This window comes from Oncorhynchus nerka, linkage group LG5, assembly GCF_034236695.1.
Source record: "Oncorhynchus nerka isolate Pitt River linkage group LG5, Oner_Uvic_2.0, whole genome shotgun sequence".
Lineage (NCBI taxonomy): Eukaryota > Metazoa > Chordata > Actinopteri > Salmoniformes > Salmonidae > Oncorhynchus > Oncorhynchus nerka.
Window position 1 is genome coordinate 53,981,891 of NC_088400.1, and position 24,319 is coordinate 54,006,209.

Here is a 24,319-nt window from a genome sequence, read left to right on the forward strand (position 1 = left end):
CAGCCTGGTATGATCACCCATTTCTCTTTTGACTGACTAGGCTATCATACAGGAGATGCATCAAAATAAAGAACTTGGCTGGGGTGTGTGGAGCCAGAGACAACAGTGGGGTTAAACTGTAGAACCCAGTTCCTATATTTGAGTATAAAAATATATTTTTTTCAAACAAAACTACTCTACATTTTATCTCTAGAATCCTCAGGATGACATGTTAGAGCAAGATTACTGAATGTAAGTACATTATTTACCTTCAGAGGTGAATGTATCAAACCAGTTGCCGTGATAAGTATTTTGTTGTTGTGCACAATCCCCAACAATAGTGTGGTATTTTTTGTTGTAATAGTTACTGTAAATTGGACATTGCAGTTTTATTAACACATTCTTTGCTCGCTTCAAGGCAAACAATACCGAGCCAATCAGAAGACTCTCGTTGCTCCGGATGACCAGGCCCTTTCACACTCTGAGGCTGACGTGAGGAAAAACTCTCAAAAGAGTGAATACTCATAAAGCCGTCAGCCCAAACCCAGATGGCATCCCTGGCTGCAACCTCAGAATGTGTGCTGACCAGCTGGCTGGTGTCTTCTCTGACATCTTCAAACTGTCCCTGTCCCAAGCCGTAATCCCCATCTTCTTCAAGGAGACCACAATCACCCCAGTGCCCAACAAAAACAAGGTGACATGCCCAAATGACTATCACCCCGTCACACTCATCTTGGTCATCATGAAGTGCTTCGAGATATTGATCATGGCTCACATCAAGGCTAGCATACCAGGCACACTGGACCAACTCCAATTTGACTGTTCATTGATTAAAGTTCAGAATTGAACACTATTGTTCCCTCCAAGCTGGACACCAAGCTCAGACAACGTGGGTCTGGACACCACCCTCTGCAACTGGATCCTGGAATTCCTGTGTGAGGATTGGTAACAACACCTCTTCCACACTGACTCTTAACACAGGTGCCCCCCCAGGGGTGTGTCCTCCGTCCTCTGCTGTACTCCCTGTTCACCCACGACTACATGGCTTTGCACGACACCAACTCCATCATCAAGTTTTCTGACCACACAACGGTTATAGCCCTGATAACCAACAATGATGAATTAGACTATAGGGAGGAGATAAGTGAACTGGCATTGTGGTGTCGGGACAACAACCTCTCCCTCAACATCAGCAAAATAAAGGAGTTGATTTTTGACTTCAGGAAGCAGAGGGAACATGCCCTGATCCACATCAATGGGACTGCAGTAGAAAGATGCAGTTTTAAGTTCCTCGGCGTCCACATCACAAAGGACATGACATGGACCATCAACATTACCACTCTTGTCAAGAGGGCGCAACAGTCTACTTCCTATGTTTGCTGAAGAATTTCAGCATGCCACCCCAGGTCCACTCCAAATACTATCGCTGCACCATCGAGAATGTCCGACCACGACTGCAAGGCCCTCCAGCGGGTGGTCAAGATGGCCCAGTACATCACTGAGGCTGTGCTGCCAGTCATCCAGGATATACTGAATATTCTGTATATTGAGGAAGTCCAGCAGTATCATCAAGGATTTTTGTTCAGTATAGTAAGCCAAATAACTACTCAGAATATCTGCATTGACCCGCTTTTGCACAAACTCGTTCTGACTATGCACACATACTTATATTGACACTCCAACACACACACACACACACACACACATAATAATTATGGTGCTTTTAAGACAACTGGGAACTCGGGAAGAAAAACGAGGTCATATCATGAAGTCATGAACGCGGCATTATTCTCGTTGACTTTGTGCCGGATGTCGTCAGGGACATACAGGAAATGAAAAGGAAAAAGGCCCAAATTCGATACAAACAGAAATGTACAGCTCTGATAACAACGCTAGTGATATTGTTCACTTTCAAATGGAGGACTAATGTTGACTCTCGGAATCCATGGAGACCCATGAAGAAACGCCAATAATCTACACAATGGAAAACAAGCCGATTGTGACATGTTAGTTAACCTTTGAGTTGTCTCGTTAACGTTAGCTAGCTAGCAATGTTAGCCTACAGTATACCTCAGTGGTTGCTGTGCCGTGTGAATCTGAGTGACACCTCAACCAATGCAGTGGCCGCTGCAGATAACCTATGTTGTCTAACCGGCATGCTAGCCAGCTACCGTATACCGTTTTTAAAGATTGTTTCAGAAGTCCTACATTGACAATTTTGAAAAGGGCATAGCTTGCTAGCTTGGCTACAGTTAGTAGCTAACTAGCCAATAAAATAGCCTATTCCTTATGCAGCATTTCGGCATCCCCTCACTTTCTTATTTTACAAAGTCGGCTCGTGATTTTTTAGCTAGCTAGTTAACAAGCTACTAATCAAACGTGGCCTGTATAAGAAGAGCTACAAGTAGTACACTGCGCTGGCTGTTCAAGTTTGAGCAGAGGACTGTCAATGTATCAATGACAAGTTCAAATCCAATTTTATTGGTCACATACACATGGTTAGCAGATGTTAATGCGAGTGCTTCTAGTCCCGACCATGCAGTAATATCTAACAAGTAATCTAACAATTTCACAACAACTACCTTTTACACACAAGTGTAAAGGAATTAATAAGAATATGTACATATAAATATATGGATGAGCGATGGCCGAACGGCATAGACAAGATGGTGTAGAGTACAGTATATACATATGAGATGAGTAATGTAGGGGATGTAAACATTATATAAAGTGGCATTGTTTAAAGTGACTAGTGATACATTTATTACATCCAATTTTTAATTATTAAAGTGGCTAGAGATTTGAGTCAGTATGTTGGCAGCAGCCACTCAATGTTAGTGATGGCTGTTTAACAGTCTGATGGCCTTGAGCTAGAAGCTGTTTTTCAGTCTCTCGGTCCCAGCTTTGATGCACCTGTACTGACCACGCCTTCTGGATGATAGTGTGGTGAACAGGCAGTGGCTCGGGTGGTTGTTGTCCTTGATGATCTTTTTGACCTTCTTGTGACATCGGGTGGTGTAGGTGTCCTGGAGGGCAGGTAGTTTGCCCCCGGTGATGTGTTGTGCAGACCTCACTACCCTCTGGAGAGCCTTACTGTTGTGGGCGGAGCAGTTGCCGTACCAGGCGGTGATGCAGCCCGACAGGATGCTCTTGATTGTGCATCTGTAAAATTTTGTGAGTGTTTTCGGTGACAAGACAAATTTCTTCAGCCTCCTGAGGTTGAAGAGGCAACCTAGACAATACCCTGACAGGACGTACTTTCGAGAACATATTTTCTAGCTAGCTGGTGTAGTTCGCTATGATGTAGCCTAAGGTGTGCAGTGAGACCTAGCTAGATGGCTAGCTAATAAAATGTAACGAAACAAAAGAGTCACAGATCTTGTTGATCCCTGAAAATGGAATAAGATGCTGGTTGGAAGCAGAGTACCTGTCTCCTTTCCCTTTCTCTCTCTCTTCACTACTCTGTCTCTCAACCCCGACACACAGGTGCTGGCGACCAGAGCCTGTTCACTTCCCTCTACACCTCTCTGGCACAGCAGTTACCCAAGGAGCCCATGGAGTGGAGGAGGTGAGCTATTGGGATGTTTGCACTTCGCTATCAGATGTGTGTGTGCAGGCATGCGCAACTGTGTGATTACCGCAAAGTTGTGTGTGTACGTGTTTGAGTGTGTGGCTGACTGTTTTAAGTTCCTTTGTTTTCAATGCCAATGTCTCCTCATCTGAAGGTCCTACGGACGCGCACCAAAGATGATTCACCTCGAGGCCAACTTTGTTCAGTTCAAAGAGGAGCTGCTTCCTAAGGACGGAAATAGAGCCTTGCTCACCTTCCCCTTCCTGCACATATACTGGACAGACTGTTGTGTGAGTAGTCAGCTAGTCACTATTTGATTTAGTAAGAACATATTGGACAGACCGGCATTGTTGGTATCATAACATTTCATAACTTTCTGTCATTGTCCATAAGCCAATGGCACAATCCTCGTCATGTAGCAAGCCATCAATAGTAGTTGCTATTAGATTCCCCCTCTTTCTAAGTTTCTGACAGAGATTTTCATCTCTGTCACGTATGGAACATTAGGTGCGCTGTTTTGAACAGTGTTTTCCACTAATTGCATTTTGAAAATGACGTTTTATTGGCTCCTCCATTACAGGAGTTGCATGTTCAATAATAGGCTATAGCCTTTTGACTGTAAGATGATAGGCTTGCTATTGTTGCATGTTTCCGTTAAGCTCTTAATGAAAAATGGCCAGTCCTTATATGCATGCATCGTATCAGAGAGGAAGAGGCAAAGCGAGAGGTTTCACTCTAGCCAAAATCTGTCCAAAATAAGTCCAATTCGTTTCTATGAGCTTATTTTGGGCCTAAGCTTGTCGCCTGCCTTCCCGCCTTGGGATGACTCACATTGTTAGGGCGGGAACATAAGCATCTCGTCATTATATACAGATCTGATAGCATTTTTTGGGGGCACGTCATTTTACTGTTTGGAAAATGTTTTACTGTTTGTTGACCGCTTAATGAGGGTCAGTTTTCATCCCTAGCATGGAATCTACAAGGTGTCGAAAGCGTTCCAAATGCTGGCCCATGTTGACTCTAATGCTTCCCACAGTTGTGTCAAGTTGGCTGGATATCCTTTGGGTGGTGGACCATACTTGATACACAGGATATTGTTGAGCCAGCACTGTTGCTGTTCTTGACACAAACCGGTGCGCCTGGCACCTACTACCATACCCTGCTCAAAGGCACTTAAATCTATTGTCTTGCCCTAGCACCCTCTGAATGGCACACAATCCATGTCTCAATTGTCTCAAGGCTTAAAAATACTTCTTTAACCTGTCTCCTCCCCTTCATCTGCACTGATTGAAATGGATTTAAGAAGTGACATCAATAGGGAATCATAGCTTTCACCTGGTCAGTCTGTCATGGAAGGAGCAGCCGGCACACAATCCATGTCTCAATTGTCTCAAGGCTTAAAAATCCTTCTTTAACCTGTCTCCTCCCCTTCATCTGCACTGATTGAAGTGGATTTAAGAAGTGACATCAATAGGGAATCATAGCTTTCACCTGGTCAGTCTGTCATGGAAGGAGCAGGTGTTTTTAATGTTTTGTACACTCTGTGTGTGTGTGTGTCTCAGGACACAGAGATGTACAAGGCGTCGGTGAAGGATGACATGCTGCGGTGGCAGAGCACCCTGCGGCTGCACGGCTCGGTGGACTGGCTCATCGTGGTGGTGGAGAGCGAAGCCAAGAAGAAGAACAAGACCAACATCCTGCCGCGCACCTCCATCGTAGACAAGATCCGCAACGACTTCTGCAACAAGCAGAGCGACAGGTCGGCAACATCACCGCTCTCATGTCTTGTTAGAACAGAATCCGAGCTATTTTGTCTGCCAAGGGACCCTCTTGGAGATCTACTGGGCGGGCATGCTGTCTTCTGATCCATTTCTGTTGTGTAACACACCAGATTCATCTTATCAAGGACCTGAGCAACTCATTTAGTAGAATCAGATGTGTTTAGATGAGGGATGGCGCAAAAGCCTGCAGGAGTGTGGCTCTCCAGGAGGACTTTTCTCTCTAACACCACCTCCCCGCACTCTCTCTCTCCCCTCAACATGGTTCAGGTGTGTGGTTCTGTCTGACCCTCTGAAGGAGTCATCTCGGTCCCAGGATTCGTGGAGCTCCTTCCTGACCAAGCTGCGCACCTTGCTGCTCATGTCCTTCACCAAGAACCTGGGCCGCTTCGAGGATGACATGCGCACGCTCCGCGAGAAACGCACCGAGCCCGGCTGGAGCTTCTGCGAGTACTTCATGGTGCAGGTGGGTCCCTCCCACAGCCTGTCAATCATCCATGCTCTACTGCAGGGGAAGCAGTTGTAACCTATTTAACCAATGGGGGTGTGTGTGTGTGTGTTGTGCAGGAGGAGTTGGCCTTTGTGTTTGAGATGCTGCAGCAGTTTGAGGATGCTCTGGTCCAGTATGACGAGCTGGACGCTCTCTTCACTCAGTATGTCCTCAATTTTGGGGCTGGAGGTAGAGTGGCATTGTTTACTACCCTTACTATGGCTCTACAGTGCGACCATTTTTACATGCATATCTGCCTAAATATTTAGCTGTGTGATCTGGAATTTTTATTTAGCAGCACCAGTGTGCTAAGAAAAATGAAGTATTCCAGCTTTATCAAATCAAATCAAATTTTATTTGTCACATACACATGGTTAGCAGATGTTAATGCGAGTGTAGCGAAATGCTTGTGCTTCTAGTTCCGACAATGCAGTGATAACCAACAAGTAATCTAACTAACAATTCCAAAACTACTGTCTTATACACAGTGTAAGGGGATAAGGAATATGTACATAAGGATATATGAATGAGTGATGGTACAGAGCAGCATACAGTAGATGGTATCGAGTACAGTATATACATATGAGATGAGTATGTAGACAAAGTAAACAAAGTGGCATAGTTAAAGTGGCTAGTGATACATGTATTACATAAGGATGCAGTCGATGATGTAGAGTACAGTATATACGTATGCATATGAGATGAATAATGTAGGGTAAGTAATATTATATAAGGTAGCATTGTTTAAAGTGGCTAGTGATATATTTACATCATTTCCCATCAATTCCCATTATTAAAGTGGCTGGAGTTGGGTCAGTGTCAATGACAGTGTGTTGGCAGCAGCCAATCAATGTTAGTGGTGGCTGTTTAACAGTCTGATGGCCTTGAGATAGAAGCTGTTTTTCAGTCTCTCGGTCCCAGCTTTGATGCACCTGTACTGACCTCGCCTTCTGGATGATAGCGGGGTGAACAGGCAGTGGTTCGGGTGGTTGATGTCCTTGATGATCTTTATGGCCTTCCTGTAACATCGGGTGGTGTAGGTGTCCTGGAGGGCAGGTAGTTTGCCCCGGTGATGCGTTGTGCAGACCTCACTACCCTCTGGAGAGCCTTACGGTTGAGGGCGGAGCAGTTGCCGTACCAGGCGGTGATACAGCCCGCCAGGATGCTCTCGATTGTGCATCTGTAGAAGTTTGTGAGTGCTTTTGGTGACAAGCCGAATTTCTTCAGCCTCCTGAGGTTGAAGAGGCGCTGCTGCGCCTTCTTCACGACGCTGTCAGTGTGAGTGGACCAATTCAGTTTGTCTGTGATGTGTATGCCGAGGAACTTAAAACTTGCTACCCTCTCCACTACTGTTCCATCGATGTGGATAGGGGGGTGTTCCCTCTGCTGTTTCCTGAAGTCCTCAATCATCTCCTTAGTTTTGTTGACGTTGAGTGTGAGGTTATTTTCCTGACACCACACTCCGAGGGCCCTCACCTCCTCCCTGTAGGCCGTCTCGTCGTTGTTGGTAATCAAGCCTACCACTGTTGTGTCGTCCGCAAACTTGATGATTGAGTTGGAGGCGTGCGTGGCCACGCAGTCGTGGGTGAACAGGGAGTATAGGAGAGGGCTCAGAACGCACCCTTGTGGGGCCCCGTGTTGAGGATCAGCGGGGAGGAGATGTTGTTGCCTACCCTCACCACCTGGGGCGGCCCGTCAGGAAGTCCAGTACCCAGTTGCACAGGGCGGGGTCGAGACCCAGGGTCTCGAGCTTGATGACGAGCTTGGAGGGTACTATGGTGTTGAATGCCGAGCTGTAGTCGATGAACAGCATTCTCACATAGGTATTCCTCTTGTCCAGGTGGGTTAGGGCAGTGTGCAGTGTGGTTGAGATTGCATCGTCTGTGGACCTATTTGGGCGGTAAGCAAATTGGAGTGGGTCTAGGGTGTCAGGTAGGGTGGAGGTGATATGGTCCTTGACTAGCCTCTCAAAGCACTTCATGATGACGGAAGTGAGTGCTACGGGCGGTAGTCGTTTAGCTCAGTTACCTTAGCTTTCTTGGGAACAGGAACAATGGTGGCCCTCTTGAAGCATGTGGGAACAGCAGACTGGTATAGGGATTGATTGAATATGTCCGTAAACACACCGGCCAGCTGGTCTGCGCATGCTCTGAGGGCGCGGCTGGGGATGCCGTCTGGGCCTGCAGCCTTGCGAGGGTTAACACGTTTAAATGTCTTACTCACCTCGGCTGCAGTGAAGGAGAGACCGCATGTTTTCGTTGCAGGCCGTGTCAGTGGCACTGTATTGTCCTCAAAGCGGGCAAAAAAGTGATTTAGTCTGCCTGGGAGCAAGACATCCTGGTCCGTGACTGGGCTGGGTTTCTTCTTGTAGTCCGTGATTGACTGTAGACCCTGCCACATGCCTCTTGTGTCTGAGCCATTGAATTGAGATTCCACTTTGTCTCTGTACTGACGCTTAGCTTGTTTAATAGCCTTGCGGAGGGAATAGCTGCATTGTTTATATTCGGACATGTTACCAGACACCTTGCCCTGATTAAAAGCAGTGGTTCGCGCTTTCAGTTTCATGCGAATGCTGCCATCAATCCATGGTTTCTGGTTTGGGAATGTTTTTATCGTTGCTATGGGAACGACATCTTCGACGCACGTTCTAATGAACTCGCACACCGAATCAGCGTATTCGTCAATATTTCCATCTGACGCAATACGAAACATGTCCCAGTCCACGTGATGGAAGCAGTCTTGGAGTGTGGAGTCAGCTTGGTCTGACCAGCGTTGGACAGACCTCAGCGTGGGAGCCTCTTGTTTTAGTTTCTGCCTGTAGGCAGGGATCAGCAAAATGGAGTCGTGGTCAGCTTTTCCGAAAGGGGGGCGTGGCAGGGCCTTATATGCGTCGCGGAAGTTAGAGTAACAATGATCCAAGGTTTTACCACCCCTGGTTGCGCAATCGATATGCTGATAAAATTTAGGGAGTCTTGTTTTCAGATTAGCTTTGTTAAAATCCCCAGCTACAATGAATGCAGCCTCCGGATAAATGGTTTCCAGTTTGCAAAGAGTTAAATAAAGTTCGTTCAGAGCCATCGATGTGTCTGCTTGGGGGATATATACGGCTGTGATTATAATCGAAGAGAATTCTCTTGGAAGATAATGCGGTCTACATTTGATTGTGAGGAATTCTAAATCAGGTGAACAGAAGGATTTGAGTTCCTGTATGTTTCCTTCATCACTCCATGTCTCGTTAGTCATGAGGCATACGCCCGCCACTCTTCTTACCAGAAAGATGTTTGTTTCTGTCGGCGCGATGCGTGGAGAAACCCGTTGGCTGCACCGCATCGGATAGCGTCTTCCCAGTAAGCCATGTTTCCGTGAAGCAGAGAACGTTGCAGTCTCTGATGTCCCTCTGGAATGCTACCCTTGCTCGGATTTCGTCAACCTTGTTGTCAAGAGACTGGACATTGGCAAGAAGAATGCTGGGGAGTGGTGCGCGATGTGCCCTTTTTCGGAGTCTGACCAGAACACCGCCTCGTTTCCCTCTTTTTCGGAGTCGTTTCCTTGGGTCGCTGCATGCGATCCATTCCGTTGTCCTGTTTGTAAGGCAGAACACAGGATCCGCGTCGCGGAAAACATATTCTTGGTCGTACTGATGGTGAGTTGACGCTGATCTTATATTCAGTAGTTCTTCTCGACTGTATGTAATGAAACCTAAGATGACCTGGGGTACTAAATGTAAGAAATAACACGTAAAAAAACAAAAAAACTGCATAGTTTCCTAGGAACGCGAAGCGAGGCGGCCATCTCAGTCGGCGCCGGAAGTTACCCCCCACAATATTTAATTGTGCTTCAAAATGTATTCATGTACACCTACATTTTTCAACTTAGGTGCACACGTGCTCCTTGTAAAACGGTCAGCGTAGAGCCCTGCCTACCTTTTACTATAGGCCTATTTGTGTGTATGTTTACTGTACTACTCAGGGCAAAATCGTATTCTTGTGTCCATGTCTGTTGTGTCTCTTTCTATGTTGTGTCTTTCAGACGGGGCCAACTGGCTGGGCTCGTTCTGTGCCCCGGTGAAGCGCTGGAGCGGGCTGCTCCTGCGGCGGCCCATCGACATGGAGAAGCGCGAGCTGATCCAGCGCGGCGAGGCCAACCTGCTGGACCTGCGCAGTTACCTCTTCTCCCGCCAGTGCACCCTGCTTATCTTCCTCCAGAGGCCCTGGGAGGTCACCCAACGAGCCCTGGAGCTGCTGCACAATTGTGTCCAGGAGCTGCGCCTGCTCGAGGTATAGTGCGTTTTTGAGTACTGTATTGCAGTCCGACTGGGCCAAACTGCTTACATACGAATCACCTTCGGTCCCAAATTACTACTCATTATGTGATGAAGATGAACTATTCTGCAGTGCACCTCATCTTGCTCAAACTGATCCCCTCGAACACTCTGATTCTGGCCATGCACATTCCAGTGTTTCCGCTACCATTGTGTAACTCTGTTGCCTCTTGCCAAAAAGAGTTTGGTTGGAAACATTCATTTTGGTGTCATACATTGGCTTTGGGTTGTGTATGAGCGGTGTGTTTGTGTGTGTGTGGGGTGCAGATGGAGAAGGTTTGTGGATTCAAAAAAAGTCTATAAAATGTAAATCTAGAGATCCTCATCCTGTGTGTGTAGGTGTCTGTGGTCCAGGGGGCGTTAGACTGCTGGGTGTTCCTCAGCTGTCTGGAAGTGCTGCACAGGATCGAGGGCTGCTGCGACCGCGCCCAGCTAGAGGCCAACTGCTCCCACACTGTCGGCCTGTGGACCTACGCCACAGAGAAGGTACCCTACCTACCTACATACATACATATACAGTGCATTCAGGAAAGTATTCAGACCCCTTGACTTTTTCCACATTTTGTTATGGCACAGCCTTATTTTAAAATTGATTACATTTATTAAATAAAATGTTTTCATCAATCTACATAATGACAAAGCAAAAACAGGTTTTTAGACATTTTCACACTAGCCTGTGTAAGGGCTATTTGACCATGAGTGAAAGAAAAGCAGACCACATGTCTTCAGCTTTTGTTGAAACTCCTTCAAGACTGTTGAAAAGCATTCCAGTTGAAGCTGGTTGAGAGAATGCCAAGCGTGTGCAAAGCTGTTTTGAGGTCTTGACTATAATTTTACAATGTAGAAAATAGTAAAAATAAAGAAAAACCCTTGAATGAGTAGGTGTGTCCAAACTTTTGACTGGTATTGTAAGTATTCAGATCCTTTACTCAGTACTTTGTTGAAAACCTTTGGCAGTGATTACAGCATAGTCCTCTTGGGTATGACGCTATAAGATTGGCACACCTGTATTTGGGAAGTTTCTCACGTTCTTCTCTGCAGATCCTCTCAAGGTCTGTCAGTTTGGAGGGGAGCGTTGCTGCACAGCTATTTTCAGGTCTTTCCGGAGATGTTCGATCGGGTTTAAGTCCGGGCTCTGGCTGGGCCACTCCCGGACATTCAGAGACTTGTCCCGAAGCCACTCATGCGTTGTCCTGTTGGAAGGTGAACCTTCACCCTTGTCTGAGGTCCTGAGCGCTCTGGAGCAGGTTTTCATCTAGGATCTCTCTGTTCTTTGCTCCGTTCATCTTTCCCTCTATCCTGACTAGTCTCCCAGTCCCTACTGCTGAAAAACATCCCCACAGAATGTTGCTGCCACCACCATGCTTCACCGTCGGGATGATGCCAGGTTTCCTCCAGACGTGACCCTTGGCATTCAGGCCAAATAGTTCAATCTTGTTTTCATCAGACCAGAGAATCTGTTTTGTTATTGTCTTGAGAGTCTTTAAGTGCCTTTATTCAAACTCCAAGTGGGCTGTCATGTGCCTTTTACTGAGGAGTTGCTTCTGTCTGACCATTCTACCAGAAAGACCTGATTGGTGGAGTCCTGCAGAGAAGGTTGTCCTTCAGGAAGATTCTCCCATCTCCACAGAAGAACTTCTCAGTTTGGCTGGGCGACCAGCTCTATGAAAAGTCTTGGTGCTTCCAAACTTATTCCATTTAAGAATGATGGAGGCCACAGTGTGCTTTTTTTGGTACCCTTCCCCAGATCTATGCCTTGACACAATCCTGTCTCGGAGCTCTACTGACAATTCCTTCGATCTCTTTGCTCTGACATGCACTGTCAGCTGTGGGACCTTATATAGATAGGTGTGTGCCTTTCCAAATTATGTCCAATTAATTGAATTTACCACAGATGGACTCCAATCAAGTTGTAGAAACATCTCCTAGGATGATCAATGGAAACAGGATGCACTTGGGCTCCCGAGTCACTATAGACCCTGATTCGATTCTGGGCTGTATCACAACCGGCCGTGATTGGGAGTCCCATAGGGCGGTACACAATTGGCCCAGCGTCGTTAGGGTTTGGCCCGGGCTAAGCCGTCATTGTAAATAAGAATTTGTTCTTAGCTGACTTGCCTAGTTAAATAAAGGTTAAATAAAAATAAATACATTTAGAGTCTCATAGCAAAGGGTCTGAATACATACAGTTGAAGTCGGACGTTTACATACACTTAGGGTGGGGTCGTTAAAACTCGTTTTTCAACCACTCCACAAATGTCTGATTAACAAACTATGGTTTTGGCAAGTCGGTTAGGACATCTACTTTGTGCATGACACAAGTAATTTTTCCAACAATTGTTTACAGACAGATTATTTCACTCACAATTCCAGTGGGTCAGAAGTTTACATACACTAAGTTGACTGTGCCTTTAAACAGCTTGGAAAATTCCATAAAATGATGTCATGGATTTAGAAGCTTCTGATAGTATAATTGACATACTTTGAGTCAATTGGAGGTCTACCTGTGGATGTATTTCAAGGCCTACATTCAAACTCAGTGCCCCTGATTTTCATGGGAAAATCAAAAGAAATCAGCCAAGACCTCAGAAAACAAATTGTAGACCTCCACAAGTCTGGTTCATCCTTGGGAGCAATTTCCAAATGCCTGAAGGTACCACGTTCATTTGTACAAACAATAGTACGCAACTATAAACACCACGGGACCACGCAGCCATCGTACTGCTCAGGAAGGAAACGTGTTCTGTCTCCTAGAGATGAACATACTTTGGTGCGAAAAGTGCAAATCAATCCCAGAACACCAGCAAAGGACCTTGTGAAGATACTGGAGGAAACGGGTACAAAAGTATCTATATCCACAGTAAAACAAGTCCTATATTGACATAACCTGAAAGGCCGCTCAGCAAGGAAGAAGCCACTGCTCCAAAACAACCATAAAAAAGCCAGACTACGGTTTGCAACTGCACATGGGGACAAAGATCGTACTTTTTGGAGAAATGTCCTCTGGTCTGATGAGGGTGGGGGGGGGGGGGCTTGCAAGCCGAAGAACACCATCCCAACCGTGAAGCACGGGGGTGGCAGCATCATATTGTGGGGATGCTTTGCTGCAGGAGGGACTGGTGTACTTCACAAAATAGATGGCAGCATGAGGTAGGAAAATGTATATGGATATATTGAAGCAACATCTCAAGACATCAGTCAGGAAGTTAAAGTTTGGTCGCAAATGGGTGTTCCAAATGGACAATGACCCCAAGCATACTTCCAAAGTTGTGGCAAAATGGCTTAAGGACAACAAAGTCAAGGTATTGGAGTGGCGATCACAAAGCCCTGACCTCAATCCTATAGAGAATTTGTGGGCAGAACTGAAAAAGTGTGTGCAAGAAAGGAGGCCTACAAACCTGACTCAGTTACACTAGCTCTGTCAGGAGGAATGGGCTAAAATTCACCCAACTTATTGTGAGAAGCTTGTGGAAGGCTAGCCAAAACATTTGACCCAAGTTAAACAATTTAAAGGCAATTCTACCAAATACTAATTGAGTATGTAAACTTCTGACCCATGTGATGAAAGAAATAAAAGCTGAAATAAATCATTCTACTATTATTCTGACATTTCATATTCTTAAAATAAAGTGGTGATCCTAACTGACCTATGACAGGGAATTTCTACTAGGATTAAATGTCAGGAATTGTGAAAAACTGAGTTTAAATGTATTTGGCTAAGGTGTATGTAAACTTCTGACATCAACTGTATCTAAATGAGATATTTCTGGTTTTTATTTTTAATGAATTTGCAATCATTTCTAAAAGCTGTTTTCGCTTTGTCATTATGGGGTATTATGTGTAGGTTTATTGGGGGGGGGGGGCGTAACAAAATGTGGAAAAAATCAAGGGGTCTGAATACTTTCCGAATGCACCGTACCGACTGCACCTCTGATTTAACGCACACCACTGCAGGTACACTGTGTTATGTTAGCCCCTACCCTGCGGACCTACACCATTCTAAAGTCACACAGGGCTTGTTTTCTGCTCAATGGAGGATCATCATTAGAGTGCTTCTTAGTCCAAGACTAGGCTTAATCTGTGTCTGCGAAACTGGCCCGAGGGGTTTTACGTGGTCAAGAAACTCTGATAACACACTTTCTGGTGATGGTCGTAAAGATTCCATTTCCAGCTTGTCATTGTGGCCCTATGTATGTTGTGACGCTTGTGTTGTTGTGTTCCCAGCTAAAGTCTCTGGGCTACCTGTGTGGCCTGGTGGCCGAGAAGTGCCCCACCTCCGAGGACCTAAACCGCACCGTAGACCTTCTGGCTGGCCTGGGGGAAGAGAGACCAGAGACTGGTATTACACACACACACACACACACTAATGCCCTAGGCTTTAGCTCAGCAGGCTAACACAGGTGTGCTGGAGACTCAGTTGGTTCACAATATGCCCTTAGTTATAAAGTAGTATTACCTGAGCATTGCATTAGAATGGCTAATGTTGGATGGTGTCATTTGATAATGGTTGAGCTGTGTTGTATGCCATGTCAAAACCGCTTTGCCCTCTGTTGTGCAGATGACTCTGTTTGAGGTTGAAGTGGGTTACTTTTACTGTCAACGCAAACGCATCATTGTGAGGACTTGGAAGTTCTTTGCGAAATGGTCTTTAGAGATAGTCTAAGTGTCTCTCCTGCGTTCTCTCTTACAGTCAACAGCCTGCAGAGCCCTTACAAAAAACTCAATGAGGCCTTATCGTCTGTGGAGGCATTTGAAAAACACTATCTGGTAAGTGCCATGTTGATTAGGTGGATAATGGTGTAGCCAGTTACAGTAGTCCTTGTTTAGAGCCTCGATTATGCTTCATAATGTTATGTGTGTGTGTGTGGGACACTTCCTAGACAGAGTGCCTCTGTTTATAGTTTTGGTATCTAGTTCATTGGGTCCCATTGCCCTCCAGGCCTGCTCTCTTTAGGCACTGGGGCAGAAAGCCATCACAGAGCTAAACCTTCTTATTTAGTGAATGTCATCTTTGTCCTCTGATGATCCTTCTCCCCCTCCCTATCTCTCTCTCTCTCTCTCCCCCTCTATTCCACTCTCTTACCCTTTCTCCCTCCCTCCCTCTCTCTTTTCAGGAGCTGTCTCATGCTGCAATGGAGATGTACAGAGCCATAGGCAGGAAGCGCTCATCCCTGCTCATTGGAAAGAGTCTAGCTGAGTTTTACATGTAAGCCTTTCTCTCTATCTTTTTTTTGTGTTCTCTCTGCCCTCTGCCTCCCACTCTCCATCTCTGAATGGTGTTTCCAGTGAGGGAATCATTTAGATTAAATGTAGTATACCTGTTGTAAGCTTTCAAACGATGAAGGTTGCTGGAAAAATGATTAGCCCCAGTCAGCTAAATGTGCTAATGACTAATGAATGAAAGATTATAGGGTTGCTCTAATTGATTGATGCTAAATGAATAAAAACTGTGTTAACTGTGTGTGTGGTTTGTGTGCGTAGGAAGAAAGGTGACCCGGAGAGAGCAGAGGGCTTCCTTGATGACTCTCTGAGGTCCTACGTGGCAGAGGGGTGGAGCCTGCAGGTGACTCATACCAGGAAGCAGATGGCCGAGTGTCAGAAGCTTTTGCAGCAGACTGAAGAGTATCCTTCAAAAATGCTGCGTTCAAAACAACTGGGAACTCTGGGGGGGGGGACAAGCTCCGACTGGGGAAAAATCATTTTGAATGGTCATCCAACTCAGACTTCCAACTCGGAAACTCGAGCCTCTTTCAGGCCTCTTTCTAGAGCTCTGACTTGAAGATCACTGACCTCATGATTTGACAAAGAGTTTACACACTGACCACCTCACAACAGGGTCGTATTCATTATAGCACAATGTTGCAAAACAAAACAAGTGTTTGACATTGGATAAGTTCAGGTAGTCCCTGTCTGTTTCCTTCTGTTTTTTCTGTTCTGTGCCTTGTGTATATGACCCAATGTCAATCAGTCTCAGTGGACGTGTTCGACATTGCAACCAATTTTAAAGGCTAATCGAGACTGACTACGAATCACCTTGCATCATAAATAACTACTCAATGTTATTTTGTAGGTCAGTCAGCCACAATTTACCCTTAATACATTACGGTTTAGATGCTCTCAACACGGACAATGTCTTCATTGGTGTACATTCTATATGACCCAGGGTCATGTTCAATAGGGCCAACCGTAGCTACGTTTTTTCAATGGAAAACAAAAACGTGGGACTCCTATTGGAAAGATGGTACCTCCCTGGTTCATACCTTTTCGGAGCATTATTTCTTTCCCCCATTTTGTGTCTACTGAACACAACCCAGCCTTCTGTGCTGTCACTTGTTTGAGAGGTCATCTGTTAAATGACTGGGTGGACTAAAGATTTCCATCATGGGTAGCTAGATGAATAATGACCACAAAGGAAGGTTGGCTACTATTTTACTCCTATCCAATCCGCATGCTCGGTAGGGAATTCTTTCTGAAGGCTTTCTCTCTCTCCTTTCACTCTCCCATTGCATTGAAATAGTCCAGATACAGACACCTGGCTATCTTCTAGTTCAGGTTTCCTTGACTCACTGTGCCAGCTACCTGCAGACCAGTGCCTTGCTGGCGGGTGACGCCAACCTGACAGAGAAGGAGAGGAAGCACTTCTACCAGGTGATCCTTACCTTCGCCAGCCAGCCCCCGGCACCCTCAGGTGAACACACACACACCACGTACACTCGAGACAGGGCAGGAACAGTCAGTTGTTTGTTCTCATTGATGCAGGAAGAAAGTTGAAAGTTGCACAATGAAAAATTCAAGGATCCTTGTCTGGTTGTCTCAACTTCTGAGAGACTTTCCAACTAAACTGGTCAAACATGTAAACAGTGGCTAGCTTTTCACCCAAGACTGATCAACATTAGCCTGGTCCCCAGATCTGTTTGTGCATTTTGCCTGCTCCATTGTCATTGTCAAGCCTGACAATTCCATAAGAGAACAGAAAGACTGGCACCCAGGCTAGACCAACATAACTCTGACTTCACAATGTTGCCATGTAATGCCATGCCCTCTGTCACTTCCCTCTCTCTTCCTCCTCTCATCCCCCTCTTCCTCCTCTCATCCCCCTCTTCCTCCTCTCGTTTCTCCAGACCAGACTGTGGCTCTGAGCATGGCGGCATTCGCCCAGCTGCGCCAGATGCAGTTCAGCCCGCCTGGCGCCGTGGTGCACGTGGGTGCCGCCCTGCAGCTGGAGCTGCGCGTACGCTGCCTGATGCCTGTGGCCGTGCAGGTGGAGCAGCTGGCTGCCACTCTCCACTTCAGCCTGGAGCAGGGCGGGGCGAGGGGCCGGGCGGGCGGCACCCAGAGGAGGACAGGCCAGGGGGACGGGGTGGTCCTGTTCCCCCAGGGAAGCCCCCTAGCTGGGGCCGGGATGGGCGCTTCGCTACCCCCCGCACTGGAGCTTTATGAAATGCAGGACCGCAGCCCGTCGGACAGCTCACTCAACTCCACGGGGGTGGTGTGTAAGAACATGCACCTGCTGCTGCGGCGCCACGACAGCTCAGCCTCCCTAGACACGCCCACCGCCGGGGCCCTCCCAGCAGCGGTTGCCGTGGACGACGGGGCCCAGATGCTGAGGGCACGCGACATAACGCTACAGCCCGGCGACAACAGCATCTTGTTCACTGCCCCTGTACGTTTTTTTTTTTCAGCCTCCTATAATATCAACAGTCATGTCTCGAGTCCAAGTCCACCCCATGGATCATTTTCAATTTGTCTAAAGAAATCTGTAATCTCCTTGCGTCCTCTCCATTAAAGCAGAATGGGGAACGCTGTTAGAGGTCAAGTGTCACTTTATCACTCCTTGTCGGTCTCTCTTTCTCTCTTCCCCCTATCTCCACTCTCTCGCCCTTTTCTCTCTAGACTGGAGAGCCGGGCTCGTACACGTTACGTCAGCTGTGCGGGAGTGTAGGGAGAGTCCAGTTTGTCCAGTCTCACATCTACCCTGTGGTGCAGTACGAGGTCTACTCCCAGGAGCCTCAGCTCACCATCGAGCCCCTCTCAGGTCCGTCTGTCTGGCCCTCTGTCCCCCTCTTTTGCTATAAACAATGGATGCTAATCGCTGCCTGTTGGACTGGGTCATCCTTGTATTTTTACATTTGTGACTGTGTAACTGTGTGTATCTGTGTTTGCCCTCCAGACAACCTGTTGGCAGGCATTCCCCAGAAGGTGAAGTTCACCATAGCAACAGGCCACTACAGTGTGAAGAAGGGTGACGCGCTGCAGCTTAGCAATACAGACTCCATGCCCATCCTCCACTCTAGCTGCTGCTCTGCTACCATCCTGTCCAGCACGGGAGGTCAGCCTTCCTTCCATCCACTCTGGGTCAAGGGTCAGAGAGGTTAAAGGGATAGTTCATCCAGATGAACAAATTTGCCTCGTTACATTGAAAGTAGTCTATAGACAGGGAGAGACTGCAATCCACACCTTTTGTTTAACTAGCCACTGCTTCCAATCACTAATATTAGCCCGGGCAGGTCTGGGGGTTACCATGGAGATCAATGACCCTCGGTCCTTAGGGGGAGACACCTTTAGCGTTCCATGCTGACTGCCTTTCCCTACTTATGCTGTTGCTAACTATTTTCTGTTCTCGCTCTCTCGCACCCTCTCTCCATCTCTTTGCAGAGCTCGTGGGGGAGCGTCCTCTTTCTGTTCAGTCATCGGAGAAGGTGACCAGCATTTCCCTGCCCCCAACCCCTCCCTACCACACCCTGGAGTTCCAGCTGGAGGTGCTGTGCCACATCCCCCCCACCCCCTTCAAGCCCGACATCGAGCGTCTCACCAATGGCGAGGTTCGCCACCAGCCCAAGAGCCACAGTCAGGCAGACAGTGGCATGATCCACATCGACCAGAAGGTTAGAAGACCGTTTGTCCTCCTAACCTATAGAACCCCAGGACCACCTTTATGTCATTTATTTGGGTCATGTTCATTAGGCTCCCAACGGAAGACAACAGACTGAAACGTAGGGACTACCTGGATTTGTCCAATGAGTATTCCGCCTCAAAAAGTGTTTTGTTACGCTGTGCCCTAATGAACATGACCATGCCTAACAGATGTTTACAGCCCTGTGTGTTCTCTTTCTCTCTCCATAGGTCTCCATCGACTGTCCTTGGTCCATCTACTCCACGCTCATATCCCTCACCTTCTATGTTCCTTTCAAAGCCAAGCACTCAATACTCTCTGCTGGGAAAAGGTAGGACACACACACTCCATCTGCTTTTACTGTACGGGGAAACATTTTTGTCACGCACAGTCACAGATGTGTGCAAAAAAATACAGCATGATTTAATTTGAAGCCTTTTAAAATTTATTTACTGAGTGATGCACTCAATGCAAATTCCAATTGCAGTATTTGGAACCTGCGTTTGGGTAATATACCTTCTCGTCTACAGGATTTGAAATGCCCCAAAAAATAAATAGCTGAGCCCTCGGTGTCTATTCATTGACGTGTCTCCACAGTCATTTAGTAAGGAATCTATGGTGACGTTGAGAATCTGACTCCTCTGACTGGTCACACAGGAAGTATATACAGGTGTGTCTCCAGAACGTGTCCGACACAAACTTCCACCTGGCGGACCCGGTCCTCACAGAGCGCCAGCCCACAATCCCGGTGGAGCTGCTCTCATTCAATGGTAAAACACAACAGGTGAGTAACTGACCGTGTACACACTTCATCACTCACTCGCTCGCTCACTCACTCATCTGTTCGGATCCTCTTTTCCTCAGACGGTGTGCAGTCAGCAGTCAGTCTTCTGCCTGTGGGAGATGCGTTGGGTCAAACACCTCCCGCTGTGCCTGCAGTGTGCATTCTCCGCCAGCTTTGCGCCCGTCTCCGCCTCTGACGCAAACACAGCCTTCAAACCCTACCGCTACGAGTTCCAGCTGGACCGGGTCTCTGTGCGTATATTCAAGACCCAGCTCTGGGTCCCCATCATTAGGCACCACATGAAAGAGAAACACATATTTTTTGTTTTCCATTGCAGAACGAATGAACACAACCCTGTTCTCATCACAAACAAACGCCGTTCTGGTTCTCGAACATCGCTCAATGTTGCTAACCGTGGACTCTGCTAAACCCTCCTCCCCAGACCCTTTACAGCTTGAAGGCCGAGATCTTGCCGTCGTCTGGCGACCAGCACTGTCGCACCGGCGCCCTCTGTGGCCTCGAGGTGTCCATCACACGGCAGGCGGAGCCCAGCGAGACTGAAGGGGAGGAGGAGGAGTCTACGGAAATAGAGGGCCTGAGGACCACCAAGCTCATGTATGAAGGTAGGACACGGGAAGGTGTGTGTGTGTGTGTGTGTCCGTCCATGTCCGTTATTTACCTATCTACCCTGGTGTGTGTTGTCTGCAGTGGTGGACAACAGCAGTAACTGGGCGGTGTGTGGCAAGAGCTCGGGGGTGGTGTCCATGCCCGTGGCTGCCAGCGCCACACACAGGGTTCAGATGGAGGTCATGCCCCTGTTCGCTGGGCACCTGCCCTTCCCCAACATCAAAGTGTTCAAGTACCTGCCCCACAGTGCCGTCCCAGCCATTCAGCCAGACACAGGTATGTAACCCACAGCTGCAGAACGATACTTAAGCTCAGTCTGTAACCATTGTGCCGTCTTTGACAACCTCTTATACGCTGTTTATATTATTTGCTTCCAAGCGTTATTACAGCATGTGTTGTACTCTCTCTCTCACACACACTCGGTCACATGCACTCGCGCTCGTCTCCCTCTTTCTCTGGCCGCTCACAGACAGCTGCTTAGAGAACGACACCATGTCCCTGCTGGACAAAGGTCTGGACGACCAGGGCGACACGGCCAGCATCCGTAGCCGGGGCAGCATCCACTCGGTGGGCAGTGGGGAGCAGCAGAGGGGTCTGCCCATGCCCCGGCTGGAGCCCTTCAGTCCGGGACAGGTGTTCTATTGGAGCCAGGGGCGGCAGGTGCTGGTGCTGCCTGTTACTGACGACCACGTGATGGAGGTTAACGTCACATGACCCCTGTGGGCCGCTGCCCCCGCCCCCCGCTGTGCCCCCACCACGCCTGGACCTCTGTGGTTTGGTTCCTGGCTGTGGTTCTGGAACCGGGACGTGGCATGGCGGCAGGGAACTGACACTGGCTCTCCTCTCAGGACTCATTGCTGGGCGACCACTGGCCCTGCTCCTGTTCTGGCCTGAGTTCCATCTGCTCTATTTTTAACTTGTCAATCTTTTTCAGTATTCACTGAATTCTCATATGAAAATACCCCTCTCTCCCCCCCACTGTCAGAGAAGAGGGTTTAGTGTACCTGTAATACTAGCTCTCTTATTGGTTCTTGCTTGGTGGAACCCCCCCCCACACACCCACCACGCACCTGTGACTGGCTTGCTGGTTCCACTGATCGTCAACACAACCTTCTGTATGAGGCACACATGGACACACTGTGTTTGGACAGGGGTGCTTCGGTTTGTGGTTGTTTGTATTGGTTGGTTGGTGTGTGTCTCTGTCTCTATGCATGACATGGCAAGTTGTGATAGATGAAGGGAAAGAGCGGGGCCAGTTAATTTGTTTGTGTGTGTGTGTGTGTGTGTGTGTGTGAGCAATATCATCTTCATTTGTCCTCCTCACTCACTTTCAGCCCCTTGCCTCCCAAACCCTGCTGAATCCTCTATCCTTTGCTGTAGTCATCGCGCCATACTGGCCACTGTACAAACTGTTCAATATGTACATATTATTCCAGAGGAATCCCTGTACTGACTGACTGTGTGCAAATGCTGCACCAAAAACAAATTGTCTCGAAGGAATAGGTTAGAGGTAAAATAGACTATTTTTGTTTTCGAGCAGGTGCGAGACGCACTTAATCTGAGTACTAACGAACACATGCTTTTGGCTCTGGAAGAGGACCTATTTTTGCCTTGTTTTTTGTTGTTCAGGTTTTAAGGTTCACTGAAATTCACTTATTCAAGTATTGGTGAAATCTGAGAACAATGGGATGAAATTGAACTTGGTTGTTTTCAGTGACTTTTTTTTTCTGAAAGTGACCGTCTGTTTTGAAGTGTTACCATCATGTGTTCTGTATGACTTTGTGGTTTACTTGAATGCTGAACAGGTAAATTCTATGTTTAGTAAATGTGGTGTCTGACCTTTTTTTCCCTTTTTTCTCAGACATTCGCTGTTGCTACGGTAACTGTGTCAGGGAGAGCACTTTCTTATCATAGCACAATTCTTTTAACAAAAACAACCATTTAGAAGGAGGGGAAATTCGCTTGTATAAATGCGATTGACGTTCGTTTATTGACCTATTTTTGTACTGTGTCGCCGGTCAAGTTCTGTTTGTTGCTCTGTGTCTGTCGGTGTGGTTGGTTGGTATCTACTGGAGGCCGATGAGGGCTTTGGGCCTGAGGCCTTAGCACACCCCCTCAGCTATACTCCTGTCCTGTATTCCTCGACCTCTGGGCTTGTATCTAGCATAATCCCACAAACAGAAAGTAGTGCTCACCGCCAGGACGAAAGGCAGAAGGATTGTTCCCTCTATCTGGCCATCTTAATGAAAGAGAACCCCCTCCCACTCAGAATCCACATACAGAACGTACTTGCCCCGATCCTACAGCAACATAACATGGGCCTGTCTTTCCATGTGTCCTCGGTGTGTACGAGGGTGTCTAACTGGTCAGGAGAACTATGATATATGAAGACTATGATATATCAGTGCTCGTCTATGTACTCATCTTATTTTATGCCCAGCTGTATTTATTGTCTTTTTTATATATTATTTAACGGCAAATAGCTGGAAGGGATGGAATCAGTCACTCACAAAAATAAATAATGCCATTGGGAATTGTCTGGTGATCTTTTTTTTTCTTTTTCAAGTCATTGGTCACTGAAATCAGATTTAAAAAATTGTATGTAAATGATTCCATAGAAGTTCAGCACCACTGATTGTTTTCAGATTAATTATTTAAACGAATCATATGTATGCATTATATAGTTGAAATTAAATATACCTATGTTTTAATGTGACTGTGTTCTGGTGCTCAGTAAAGTATTTGTGCGAAGAGAAACTGGACGGTTTTTGGGGTGGCTCAAATTAAACACCTACAAGGCCTGATTTGGCTACTATAAGCCTGTATGGTATCAACTAACTTGATCCTCAATGTGTTTCCTCACTACTCACTACTACAAGTCGCATGCAATCTTGTCACACTCATAGCTTTTGTATATGAAGGGTGAGAAGTCCAAGTCTGAGGAACAGAGACCGCAGGAGGGGGGCAGAGCAGGTCAGAGGGGGCAAGCCATGGAGGAACTTGTTGGTGCACATGAGGCTCTTAGGTGATGGGAATCTGACAGGGATCCAATGTAAGGTTGGGACACATGTCTTACATTTTCAGTAGCCTTTATATATAGAAGAAATCCTCAAATGCAGGGCTATTGTGGCAAATTATGTAAAGCAATTCAGAAAAAAAGTATTGGTGTAGGCCTAACTTACACTTAAATACTTTTTTACAGAACTGCATTGGTGTAGGCCTAACTTACACTTAAATACTTGTTTACAGAACTGCATTGGTGCATGATTCTTCCATTTTTTTATTTGACGGCCTGGCAAAAGGCCTCCTGCGGGGACGGGGGCTGGGATTCAAAATATGGGACAAAACACACATCACGACAAGGAAGACAGCACGACACCTACATAGAGACCTAAGACGACAACATAGCATGGTAGCAACACAACATGGTAGCAGCACAAAACATGGTACAAACATTATTGGGCACAGACAACAGCACAAAGGCCAAGAAGGTAGAGACAAAACATCACGCAAAGCAGCCACAACTGTCAGTAAGAGTGTCCATGATTGAGTCTTTGAATGAAGGAATTGAGATAAAACTATCCAGTTTGAGTGTTTGTTGCAACTCGTTCCAGTCGCTAGCTGCAGCGAACTGAAAAGACGTGCGACTCAGAGATGTGTGTGCTTTGGGGACCTTTAACAGAATGTGACTGGCAGAACGGGTGTTGTATGTGGAGGATGAGGGCTGCAGTAGATATCTCAGATAGAGGGGGGGACTAAGGCCTAAGAGGGTTTAATAGATAAGCATCAACCAGTGGGTCTTGCGACAGGTATATAGAGACAAGTTTACAGAAGAGTATGGAGTGCAGTGATGTGTCTGTTCTATATGGAGCATTT

At 46.9% G+C, this 24,319-nt stretch overlaps 1 protein-coding gene across 1 annotated transcript; it reads left to right on the plus strand.

The window, feature by feature from the left end:
- The first annotated feature begins 1,795 nt into the window (after window positions 1-1,795).
- Window positions 1,796-23,159, plus strand: LOC115129639 (trafficking protein particle complex subunit 10-like). The gene is made up of 23 exons (XM_029660235.2): window positions 1,796-1,985; window positions 3,466-3,547; window positions 3,705-3,840; window positions 5,113-5,309; window positions 5,599-5,794; window positions 5,896-6,007; window positions 9,848-10,095; window positions 10,479-10,625; window positions 14,364-14,478; window positions 14,830-14,906; window positions 15,254-15,345; window positions 15,621-15,761; window positions 16,715-16,827; window positions 17,261-17,802; window positions 18,033-18,174; window positions 18,310-18,468; window positions 18,795-19,024; window positions 19,263-19,363; window positions 19,690-19,816; window positions 19,897-20,067; window positions 20,259-20,439; window positions 20,525-20,719; window positions 20,913-23,159. The coding sequence occupies exons 1-23, from the start codon at window positions 1,925-1,927 to the stop codon at window positions 21,155-21,157; spliced, it is 3,810 nt and encodes a 1,269-aa protein (XP_029516095.2). The 5' UTR covers window positions 1,796-1,924; the 3' UTR covers window positions 21,158-23,159.
- Window positions 23,160-24,319: the final 1,160 nt, after the last annotated feature.

What these genes read in the sequence shown, in the direction of transcription:
- LOC115129639 (XM_029660235.2), top strand. Translation starts at nt 1,925, where the DNA reads ATGGAGACCCATGAAGAAACGCCAATAATCTACACAATGGAAAACAAG. An exon ending in CTTTTGCAGCAGACTGAAGA is followed by an intron (nt 15,762 to 16,714) that starts GTATCCTTCAAA and finishes TCACTGTGCCAG; the next exon opens with CTACCTGCAGACCAGTGCCT. An exon ending in ATACTCTCTGCTGGGAAAAG is followed by an intron (nt 19,364 to 19,689) that starts GTAGGACACACA and finishes CTGGTCACACAG; the next exon opens with GAAGTATATACAGGTGTGTC.